Here is a 12320-nt window from a genome sequence, read left to right as displayed (position 1 = left end):
TGTTTTATTGTCTACATGCATGTGTGTTTTCATGCTCAGTGCCTTTTGAATTGGATTTTTTTCCCCTAGACTAGGGAAAATGTAACTAAACTGTGTGCTGATATGGGTGGCTTTATCCACCAGGGATCTAGAGATGTAAGAACAGACCAGGAAGCGGGGGGAACATGAAAAGCAAGTGTGTTAGATTAAAAGATTTCAAAAGTGATGTCTTTCTATGGAGTAATATGGAGTGCCGGCACAGTCGAGCTAGCAGGAGTTTGAGACTGGGGGTGTGGAGGGAGGGGTAAGACAAAAAGATGGACAGCACCAAGCAGTTAAACCAAAGCAGAAAGCTGGGTGGGACCAGACAAAAGGCAGCGAGACGACAAAAGGCAGCGAGACGGCAAATGTGCGCTATAAAATAAAGAGATCGATGAGGGAGAAGGAAAAGGCTGCCGACAAAGCAGCAAGAGAGAGTAAGAGGGAGAGACAGGGTGAGGCAGTTAATTCTCTGCCATGGCTGTGCTAATTAGACAAGCTGCTAGTGGGAGGCCGGTATAAAAGGAACTGGCAACCAGGAGAAGGAAACCCACTGTAACGGCGAGACTCTCTATTTGTGTGTGTTTGTGTGTCACTAAATGATGGGTGAAATCAGGCCATTATGTGGAACAACACAGCAGAGGTTTCCTGAGAATCAACACGTTGCCACGATAAACACAGGCAGAGGGACATTTATGGAAGGGCACTCGGCAGAGCGTGTCTTCGTAAAAATATGCAGACTGGACGCAATTTTGTTTAGTGCACGTGTCACGCGAGTTCAATTTGACTTATAAAAAATGCATGATGTGATTTATACAGAGAGCAGCTTTACAGTGTCAGTTCAGTTCTGGTCCTCCATCACGACAACTCAAACAGGGCCTGAGGCGCTGGCACAGGAAAACAAACTAAGCTGTAAAAGATGAATTTTGTTTAACTTATAATAAGTCGCTCTGGGTGACGCCGCCTGGAAACAAAAAAGTTATGCATAATCCTCATTTCGCTTGGTTGCAGGCTTTAGCTCTCTGAGGATGACAACTTACGTTTTTGTCCCATCGCGTTGGGCACTGCGGGCCCTGTCTGAGGGTCCCTGTAGGTCTCCTGGTGGTTGGCAGCATAGCTAGCCAACGGAGCCCCTGCCATCGTCGAGTCTTCGATCCATTCTGCAACAGCGAGAGGCACATGTTCTCGAGATGGAGTCTAGACAGGTGCAAAGTTGTCCTACTTGAACGAAACTGAGGCTAAGACAACACGTCCTGCTGTGCTGTGTGCTTGCAACAAAGCAAATGCAGCTCCGATGAAGCCGACAGAACTACTGTGCAGCGTGTTAATTACAGTGGATGAAAGATTGATGTGGAGCCTTCTACCCACTACAGATTCATGTTTCACTACTGAGCTCAGTATGAACACAAGCATTAATATGGTTTCGCATCTCTCTTCTCAATAAAACTGGTGGTGTGGGAAACCAGAAACAACTGATTCCCTTTTTCTTGACTGCCTACCACCTTTGATTAATCACCTTGCTAGCCTGCAGTTTGTCATAATATTCATAACAGATAGATGAAGTAAACACGTGTTTGAAAAACTGATTGGGTTGTTTTTTTTTTTTATCTTTTACAGAGAGATTCAACCTTCAATTGGGGGGAAAAAAAAAAATCAGCAGGTGAATCTAATGTTTTATGCTGAATGAGCAGAATGTGGAGTGCAATAGGAGAATTCCCTCTTGAGTTGACCTGCATTTGCAATTAATTTCACTGTAGGGTGTCCTGTGAATATGCAAAGAAAGGAGGACAAGAGCATCACTGAGCTACCCGTTGCTTGGTTTTGGGCAGCTGTCTCAGAAGAAGTGTTTGGGAAGAGTTCTTATTAGTGTTACAACTGGCAGCATTTTATTAAGTAACACAAAATTAAGGGTCTCCACTCCAGCTCTTAAGCAGGCAGGTGGGAGCCAAACTTACCTGTCGTTACCTTCGTCCAAAGCAAACGAGAATCAAAAGGTAGCACAGAAAACTGAAATTAACTTCAAAAAGGCTGCGTGGTGCAGCCGCAAATAATAGTTATGCCTTTATGGGAGGGCACTTAGCAAATCATAAGGCAGGAGCTGGCAGCAAAAATAAAACCGTAGCAGTAATAGGCATTGGCAGATAAAGTCACACTCGCTCATACTCACACAGACAGACACGCAGAGCATGCAGGCAACTCATTTATACACATGAATAAGAAAGAAAGAAAATGACGCCCCTGGTGGGGGCTTGTGAACGAACCTCGGATGTAGCGCTCACCTTCAGGTGGCTGCTGGCTCTGGGGCTGAGGCTGCTGAGGCTGCTGCTGTTCCAGCTGCCTGCGCTTCTTAGCCTCTAGCACCGGATTTTCATACTGGGTCTTCCTGTTGATATGACTTTGGGACGGTGGACGGAGTGGATGAAAAGAACATAAGAATACAGAACAAGATGTAAGGGGGGGTAAAGATCAGCAGGAGAGTAGAGCACAGCAGGGACACGGAGAAGAGGATAAGGTAACAGCAGAGCGGGAGAGGGTCAACAAAGGGCGAGGGGATTGGGGTGGGGAGTGGAGAAACATGGCGATAAGCTTTGATTAATACATGGTGGCACAATGCACACACACCCACGCTTACACAGAAACCTCTCTTTGAGATGCACATGACACAGCCGTGCCTACAAATCACATCAAATAAATCCTTTTGTGCTGATGGCTTAATTTCGCTGAAACCACAAACATCTTTCACATTACAGCCTGGGAGGTTTCCTACTAACCTAACTAGCACTGAAAAATGGAACCTGAAAGTGCCAAATTATACAGCAAATGAAGGAAACTGTGAATAATGTATATTAGAAAAAATATTGCAGAAACAAAGAGGGGGGGGGATGCCACAGCCTTGGGCCCACAGGTGCTGCTTTGAACAACATAAAAAAAAAAGAAAAACTCAAAAAACCCAGCATAAAACATATTTGTATTAATGCTGAGGCCCAGGGGCTTCACACAATATGAGATACGCACATATGTGCTCGCACAAACACGCTCGCTGCATATTTTTGTTCATTTATTTCCGAATGTTAATGACACAAACAATGGCCTACATTTTCCAGGACACAAAAGGACTGAAATAGCTGAAGCAAGAATCTGGCTGTGATGTCTTCCATTAGCAGTGAGGTTAAGAGTTTTTGTTGCTTGAAAGAAAAGAAAAAAAGAAATGTGTGGATGTACTTCTATTTATGCACACGAAGAAGAAGCTGGGAGCTATTTCTAGATTTTTCTGCGGCGTCAGCCTGTGCACTTACTCAACATAGTAGACTCCATACACTGGATCATCTATTTTCTCCCATCCTGGAGGAAGTTCTGTAAAGAAAAAAAAAAAGATAATGAGACAAAGGAAGTAAGTAAATCTTGACTTGCAGGAAGCCGTGTATTGAGCCATTTGTGGCAAAGCCAGGAAAGACCTTTTGCCACGCCATTGTAATCGGCCCGTCAGTCAGTCTCCGAGGCCAGAGCAGCTCAACAGCTTCACAGGCTGTCTGGCTGTTCTCACCTCTGTCCCCCTCACAATGCTGACATTTCCACCCATCAGATAAGAACAGAACAAGACCCCCATCGGCACAGGTGGATGTATGAATGCGGGGAGGGGGGTAGAGAGATGAAAGGCACATGAGAAGGAAATCGTGAGAAGGAAGTGGACAGGAGCACGGGAAGTGGGAAGAAATACAGGGAAAAAACGGCAATGAAGAAGAGGCAGCTAAAGTTATAAATGACAGGAAGCAGGTGGAAAATTCCAGGCTTAGAAACCTTTGTGCAAAATACATTGAAGCTAAATTCTGTGAGATGATTGGTTGGTTTCTCAATGAACGACTTCTCTTCTTTTCTTTCCCCTCATACAGAAGAAAAACAACATTCTACAGAATATCACACAGAAACACACGTCTCTAATCAGTGCGCTGGAAAGGTATGGTCGAAAAGTACCTGTCCTTGGCTAAACAAAGGCTCTTTAGTTTTCACATGGATCGCTAAGTGTCTGGTAGAGATTGTTGCAGATTTGACTTCACATTCGTCTCTTTGTGGGCAGAATTAAAACCTGCTTGAGTAGAACTGAAAGGGACACTGTTCACACTGATGTAAGGACACGTGTGCGAACGCTAAAACACGTGAAAAGGTGAAACTTAAAAGATGACCATAGAAAGACATGAATATGATGCCAATGTGCAATCATCCAGTGGTGCAAACTTGCTGCAGCGCAAAGCTGTTATCTTCAACTGAGCCATCTGATTCACTTCTCCCGCCTGATTACAGCAGCATTGATTACTGGCCATTCTCCACACAGATAATGTCAGACGCTTCTAATTGGCTACAAACAGAGATTGTCCGGTAATCCTCTCCTGTGACGAATAAGTTCTACATATTACCATTATAATTATTATTATTGTATATATATTTATATTTCTTCATACATTCTTATATATTTCTATACTGTGTATTTGTGTATTGTGTATTTTGTTGTACAGTTGTTTCATTTTATTTTATTCCTTCCTAGTTAAATTTACCCTTTTTAATTTTCATATTTATTTCCTATCTTATTCATAGCCTTTTTTTTTTCCTTTAGGTCACGAGCAGTTGTGTAAGCATTTCACTGCATATCGTACTGTGTATGACTGTGTATGTGACAAATAAAATTTGAATTACCCCCAGCCAATTTCTGCTCTGCCCTGCGTGCAAGTAGATGGTAATTACAATCATCCAACTTGGAGAGCTTCCCTCTGCTTTTTAATAAGGAGGACCTCGGCTGGAGTGGAATCAGCTGCAGATGCAGACACACAGAAACACGCCGCCGCGGTCTACATATTAATTTATCATTTGTAAGTGAAACCAGAGCCAACAGCTCCGTGCGTGTAAGCGGCTCGGGCTTCTGTGGGTTCCGTCTTTTTCTACACCTGCTGAAGTGCATCTAAAAGCACAAGCGGCAAAGAAGAAATGCAAGGTTACGGGAAAGAGATGTCGCGAGGGTGAACGTGCAAGGCGAGCACGGTAAATTATCATTTAGATGTTTTGAACTGGAACGTTAAATGGAATGCGGTCCCGCCTGGCGTCACGCACAAATTTGAATCACCCACGTTATTTCACACTGCACTAGTTCCAGTCCGGGAGGACCACCTGTGTGTGTGTGTGTGTGTGTGTGTGTGTGTATATAAGCGCACAGAGAGGACGTTCTGTGCTGCAAACCTACTGAAAGCCTGGTTTCGCTGTGTTTGCAAACACAGATGACAACAGCAAAGACAAAGGGAAAGTCGTCGCTCATTAAGCCGTGTTTTGCTCTCACCCAGTGTCCCTCTTCCCACTTTCTAGAACATATTGTGATTTCGAGGGGGAGACGAGCGTGATGAGTTACGCGTTTAACTGTTCGCATCTCATTCTGTTGATATAGAGCTGTGATTGATTTCTCCGGAGGAAGAGTCTGCCACAGAGAGGCACTTCTCGCGCACGTGGGTGTACGTGAGAATTTGGGCATGCGTGCCGGCGTTCATAAAAAGGCTTTCGTCTGCTCGTCTCCTTCAGGGGCAGGATTTAATTGCGGTTTCTGTGCCCACCTGCATCGGAGGGCGCCGATCGATAATTATTGAGCATGTTCATCCAGTTGAGGATGTCTTGTGGACAGGGTTGGGGGGGGTTGTCTGACCTGAAGATTTAAGCGCTGTTGATGCTTAGCAATTGGAGTGGGTTTAAAAATAAAGAAATAAAAGCGTGATAGATTCTCCGTTTTCCTTGGCAGCATCTCATCAACCTGTTTGGATCTGGTGTGCTCTCTTTTTCCTGCTTTTATTGCTTTTTGCTGGAAACACCTTCTGCTGCTCGGGAAAAAAAGTGCTGGAGAGACTAAATCGAAGCCGTTTCTCTGTAGTTGAACCCTTTCATATTACATTTAACCATTTTAAACAGTGCTAATATAGAATATATTTACTAAAGCAGTAATGACGGTGATGAAAACATCCTACATTCATACAGATTTTCATCACAGTATTAGATGTGGGCGTTTATATTTTTCCCCCCCTTGTATTGCACCGTGTACCCCCAAGTGAAGTCCAAACATGTCAATCATTATTCTGATATATTTCCTCTAATGGAATAATTCATTACAGGTGCATAACAGTGCGGGGCATCATCTCCAGACACCATTTATCCTGCACAGGTGGCCTCACCGCTCTGTCTGAGAGGCTAGTTAGTGTGCTGATGGGCATCAGAACAAAAAGACCTGTAGCTGTCTGGCTCAGACAGGCACATTAGGAAACCATCATTACAACAATCTTCTCTGGATCAGCTTTTTGCCTCTTATGTCTGATATGATGGCCTTCTGATGTGGGAGTGTTTTGTAAGGCTGTGTAGTGGGTGCATGGCTGGTGGCATGGGGGTTTGATGACAATTATGTTCAAGGCCGCATACAAACGCACATTTAAAAATCCCACGTACTAATGGAAGGGCAGACAAATGTCATGATGTGTCATTTCTGAATGATTAAAGTCACAGTAACCTAACTGATACATGTCAAAAAGATGAGAGAAGTTCCTACCTAGGTCATTATCCAGCTCCTCTGTATGTACCCCTTCTACTCAGTTGAGTGGACGGCACAGCAGCGCCACAGGATTGTTGTTGGGAAGGCAAAGGCAGGGGGGGTGGATTGAAGCAGAAAGACAAACATCTGTGAGTTAGGCGGCTGTAATAACAACATCTGGACACTGGGTGGCAAGATTTAACCAAAACCAGAGCAACAACCTCTGAAAAACCATGTTTACTAAAATCAGGCGGCACTAAAGACTGGATCTCTGAATGTGGTTTGACATCATAATGGAGTTGAGCTTGTGACCTTTTCTTTTTCTGTATACTGTAACAATAGACTACAAAATTGGGGAAGGCAATTAATGGAAGTTGTAGGTCTTGTTGCTCCAAGAAACAGCTGGAAGAAGAGCAAAGGTGGCACCAGCCAGTGGACTGCACACCATTTGCTGTGACCCAATACTGACACCTAAAGACTAAAAGGGTGAACCTCTCAGATGTGTTATGAGAGTCTGAGTTTTTGGGTGCGGTGTAGAAAAACATGCTCTAAACAACGGAACAAAACAAATGAAAAAATATCACCTCCTTTAGCTTACAGAAGATTTTGCACAAACATTGACAGACAGACACGTACCATCATCTTCAGATTCTTCCAGGGGTTTCTGAGGTTTGTCCAGGCACCGAGGGTCTATCCAGGAGGTCGTCCTTGTATTGTGGCTAAGCAGAACACACAAGACAGGCCAGACAAGACAAATTATTAGAGGGTAGCTAATAGACGTCGGAAATTTGACCCTGAAACAGGTGGAATGAATGATTTATAAAAAAGGAAAAAGTGACACACGGCACTTGATCATTAACTGAAAGCCCTGAAAGTCTGGTCAATATTGCTGAGAATAAACAGGAAACATTTAAATCTGAGCAAATTGGAATGCTTTTACCATGTTAATAATAGTAAAAAAAGAACATTATGATTGTTCATTTTAATGGGTGTAGAGAAGAATAACACAGCTGGAAGGATCCTAAAAAAAGAACAATATAAACGCAAGTAAGTTACAGTGGATATTTAAAGTTTTATGCCTCATATTAAGGAATTTCAAATCTATTAGAATCTGTTTGACAAGTAACAACAACAAGGAGTAAGGCATCATAGATGACCAGGTAATCTGTAATAAATTTCTTGCAGACTTTAAATTGGTTAAAGGTTCATGGCTGTAGGAGCGATGCAGGAGGAACTCTTTGGTATCCTGAATTATGCTTCATGTAGCCGCCGGTAATGTGCGCTGCATTCTTTAAACTTTCATGCTTCCTAAAGCCTTCGAGTACTCTCCACAGCGACACACGTCTGTCACATTAAGATGAAACCTGGATCTGGTTTAGACGGTGCAGACGATGGTTAATACAGAAAGAGAGTCAGCCATGAGAAAATGTGTCACGTTAGATAAAGTCATGTCCCATTTTAAACAGAGTTTAATCAAAATGAAAGGAAGCTTCATTCAGCCACATTGACAGTGAACACTGATAATATCTGATTTAAGAGTAAGCACTACTGGAATCCGACCTTTGGTACTTACTCTATAAAATAGACCTCTCCGTTCTCGGTATAGGCCATCTCCCAGTTGTCGGGCAGAGGTCCCAGCGGATCCTCTGGGGGAGGATGGCTCAGGTGAGTGTGTGTCTGCTGTGTGCTCTCCGTGATGGCCGGTGGTGAGGGGGTTGTCCCAGCGTAGGACAGGTCACTCTGGCGGGGGGCGAAAGGGCGCACCGAGTGATGAATCTCGTCTAATTCACTAGAGTCTCCTGGAGGGACAAAAAACCCAGAACACACACAGCCTGGTGTCAAAAATCTGTCAACTAAAGGACGCCAGTAACACTTTCAAGGAGCAACAAGTAGCTGTGAAAACAATGAGTTAACCTTGGGACAATGGTGCGCTCCATTTCAAGCTGGGATTTCCAAGCTACCAGTTGTCAACTGGAAAGCTCCCACCAAACCCAACTCAGCAATCCAACATGGCAGCAGTGCACGTAAACATGAGTGAAACTGTAAAACTTGCAATCTGCTGCACTACTGTTGTGCATCTGTGACTCGCTGAATGAGCCACACACAGAGCACTGACCGCACTTTACTAGGATGCACTCAATTAGGAAATTCCATTTGCTCTGGAAGATGGCCGAGGCAAATGGAACGCATCACGAGATCAACTAAAGAAAAATTTATTAACAACTGTCTTCAAACAAACAAGTGCTCCTGTTGATTACACCGTTTTTTTAAGTATCGTCACAAGATACAGCCTATTATGTAACCTTAAAGTCTGTGCGGTAATAGAAAAAAAACATACATTTCCTAATACATTAAGAATTATTGAAACATCATTTGAATGGGAGTTTGGAAGAATTCCAGTCATTTAGTGTATTTCTGTAATGTTTTAAATTTCCACAGGAATAAAAATATCACCTGCCTGAGCAGTCTGAATAATTTAAAGACTAAAATATTTGAAAAAAGTTTCATGAGGCTGTAAAAATCCACAACTAGATGACAAGAAAGCCTCATGTCAGTGAGTTTTTGCATCTACTTATTGAATGAAATCAGTTATGTTGCTATAGCATGTTTCCATTTAGCCCAATAACTTCCTAAAGACAGAAGTACTTTGGGCTTGTTTCTTTCCTCCTTCAGTAAAGAATGCTGAGTGGGCAGTTCACGCCTTGAAAGTGCTAGCACCTTGCTTCCTGCCGGTTCATTTCCACACTCACACTCGAGTGGCACTTGTCACACAATCACAGAGAGTTAAACAACTTCTGGTGCCACATTTGAAAAACACATGTCAGCCACAGCTTTAAGGCGGAAACTCCTTAAATTTCCTACTCACCGACTAACAAGGAAATCCCAAAAATTACTCCAGTTCATTTCTTTAATGTCAAACAAGCAGCACTGCTGTCATTTTACCAACTTAAACTTAATTTAATGGACTATTATCCCCCCAAAATCAATTTCACATATGGAATCTGCTCAGGTGTCTAATGCTCGCAGCCAGATGGCACTATTTTACATGTGTGGATGCAGATACGCAGGCAGCAGATGTAGTCAGAGCCAGAGACCACTTACTCACCAATCAAAGAAGTTCTTGTATTCTGCAGCCCCTCTCCACAGCAAAGGGCTCTTTCTCTCTCCACTTCTTTTGTGCTTTCTCCTACTTCTTTTCTGAGCTTATCCTTTTTCACAGTATAAAAACCTCCCCTGCTTGTTTCTTTCTCCCTTTTCAGTCGTTGCTTTTTTAGACTTGCCCTCTTTCTCAGTCACCTCCTCTTTCTATTTAATTTCCTGCTACCTTCTCTCCACTTCCATTCGCCTCCCACTTTATCCATCACCTCTCAAATGATTTTTCTCCCCCGCTTCTCCTCTCCCAAAAATTAAAAGTGAAAGAAAGTGATTCTCAGGCTGATCTGCAGGGTCTGTTTGCTTTGGTGTCCAAATCAGCTGAAGGAGCGGTGAGTCCCGTGAAACAAGGAGGAGTTAAAAACAACCACAGATGCTAGGTGGTTACAGGCAAAGTGTGAGAAAGAGGAAAGATCTCTTTGAAAATGCAGATAAGCATTTATAAGTGTCAGATGTGATGTATCACTTTGGGTCTTCTCTGTGAAAAGGCGGCAAATTTAATTTAGCTTTGGGTCTGCTGCCAGCCTTCTGGGTCCATTCTTTTATCTTCTGTCCAAAGTTGTATTCAAATGAATGTGAGACAAAAATGCTGCTCTTAACACCTGGCTTCAAAACATGGCTTACACGCATCTTGAGTGACCATTTGCTTTTTGATTTCAGGTGCCAAGCTCACACCCTACTTGAGAGAAGGACACACACATCTGTGCTGAGCTGGCCAGAGAAGATGAGTGCACTGTGTGGTGCCACAGCTTGTGTACACAGCTACCAAGGCGTTAGTGCGGGCAAATCAACTGTGCTTTGGTTTGGTATTCACATTATTTTATTTAGTATTTGCTTTTCTGGCTCCACTCATATAGTATTCAATACTATATTGGATAGAAATCAATTATCAGTTCCTCCAGGAAACACTTTTCAGATTAATATTTTTTATGGAGTTAAAATGAAATAAAAATGAACAGGAAATCATTTGAGATGCTTTAAAAGATCTTATTTTGTCAGATCACTTATCTGAAGTCTAACACCAATTTATGTAAAGGAGGGTTATCTGCAAGCAATCAAGTATTAATGTACTCAGTGTACACGCAAAAACAGTGCTCTGTCAGTGTTCCCTTCATGACTCAATAATGGGATATTCTCGTCTCATCAGTTTAAAATTTTAACCAACTATAGTTGTTATTCATTTAGAGTTATTCACTTCAGTCTCCCTCATGTTTTGCTAATCTGACTTGAGTAAATGTACCTTTGCAGATGGTTTAAACCGTGGCTCTTATTATGCATTTGTTATAGCAGAGGGTTATTTTCTTCAACATGGCAGCGTCCTGACAGAGCCATACATGGTCATTTATACACGTGCTGTTGTACTCTTCACTAAAAGCAAACAGCAGAGTGCTTCTTCAATGCACAAAATCATAGAGATACAATGCTCAGTGTTACTCGAGTGTCAATCTAAACTTATAAGAGACTCTCCGCCCATCCGATTTCCTCTCCTTCCTCCGCACGTACCTGTAAAGCTGCTGTTCATGTCATGGAGGTCCTCGTCGTCCTCCTGCTGCTGCTCTCCAGGCACTAATCCAGCATTGTGCATGTCATTGTAGGACTTGGAGCGTCGGGGAGTGGAGTGCTGTGAGCCCGGCAGGCTACTCCTGAGCCCGTCTGGCAGTGGGGCATCACCGCTGTTACCACTACTGCTAATCACTTTCCCACTGGGGGGCTGCACTGGTGGCTTGGGTGTCCCATAATAGTTACCTAGGTGATGAAGGAGGCAGAAGGGAAGATGGGCGGGGATCAGAAAGACACAGAAAAGAGTAGTGGGAGGGCATAAGAGGAGGGGTCGAAGGGCCTTTTGTGTGTGAGTGAAGTGTGTGTGTGTGTGTGTGTGTGTGTGTGTGTGTGTGTGTGTGTGTGTGTGTGTGTGTGTGTGTGTGTGTGTTGAAGGGGGTTTAGTCACAGTCTTTGTATACAAATTGTGAAGTTGAGTTTGTCTGTGGGAGAATGCTAATCTCCAAAGCAAAACTGCTTTTGTTCTTTTTTTGTGTTTAATCTCAAAAAAGTTTCACAAGCAGCACCCCCCCTCCCTTTTTTGTTTTATAACTAAACAGTTACTTTATTTCTCAAATCACTTTTTACTGCTATAGCTTAATTAGGCTGATATTTTCTAAGTCAACCTTAAACACCAGTTTCTCAGATAACAGATACTCTGACACATGCACAGCACCTGCTTTCCTCCATAAAAAATCCTCTCCATTTCTTCAGTGCCAGTGCAACATTTTGGTTTAACTGAAAAATTCAAATTCAAACACACAGAAAATCACTCATGCTCATCCAAAGAGTAACCAGGCAGAGGTAAAGAGACTGTACCATCTGCAGACCAGCATCTAAAGCCACAGTCTTAATGAGCGAATGGTGTTTGCTCCAAAATATAAGTAAGCTATACTGAGCTAGTCTAATTATTTTGCATTGGCTTGAGTACAATTAATCAACCATGCTCACAGACCTAAAGGATAAAATAATTAAATTCTAGAAGCCGATAGTTACAGATGATTCATAGTTTGAACTTTACATTATCAGAGGTGAAGATATAATAACAGCGAAAAACCTG

The 12320-nt window shown here is 42.9% G+C and overlaps 1 protein-coding gene across 32 annotated transcripts in view; it reads right to left on the bottom strand.

Moving 5' to 3' along the window:
• The window catches only part of magi1b (membrane associated guanylate kinase, WW and PDZ domain containing 1b), a 149042-nt gene that overhangs the window by 43743 nt on the left and 92979 nt on the right, over positions 1-12320 (bottom strand). For 28 of the 32 annotated variants that reach the window (XM_085405942.1, XM_085405949.1, XM_085405948.1 and 25 more), the window contains exons 4-10: positions 11225-11467; positions 8142-8367; positions 7205-7287; positions 6587-6622; positions 3315-3372; positions 2280-2413; positions 1059-1178 (exon numbers count right to left, since the gene is read on the bottom strand). In XM_085405942.1, the coding sequence (XP_085262068.1) occupies positions 1059-1178; positions 2280-2413; positions 3315-3372; positions 6587-6622; positions 7205-7287; positions 8142-8367; positions 11225-11467 (900 nt within the window). Of the gene's footprint in view, positions 1-1058; positions 1179-2279; positions 2414-3314; positions 3373-6586; positions 6623-7204; positions 7288-8141; positions 8368-9674; positions 10029-11224; positions 11468-12320 lie in introns of those variants that run through there. The other 4 variants (XM_085405946.1, XM_085405947.1, XM_085405974.1 and 1 more) reach the window with 2 other exon arrangements.

The sequence above is a fragment of the Rhamphochromis longiceps genome, linkage group LG5 (genome assembly GCF_057381845.1).
Source record: "Rhamphochromis longiceps isolate RC_006_pf linkage group LG5, R_longiceps_female_GT1.1, whole genome shotgun sequence".
NCBI lineage: Eukaryota > Metazoa > Chordata > Actinopteri > Cichliformes > Cichlidae > Rhamphochromis > Rhamphochromis longiceps.
This window is presented reverse-complemented; position numbering and strand designations above follow the sequence as displayed.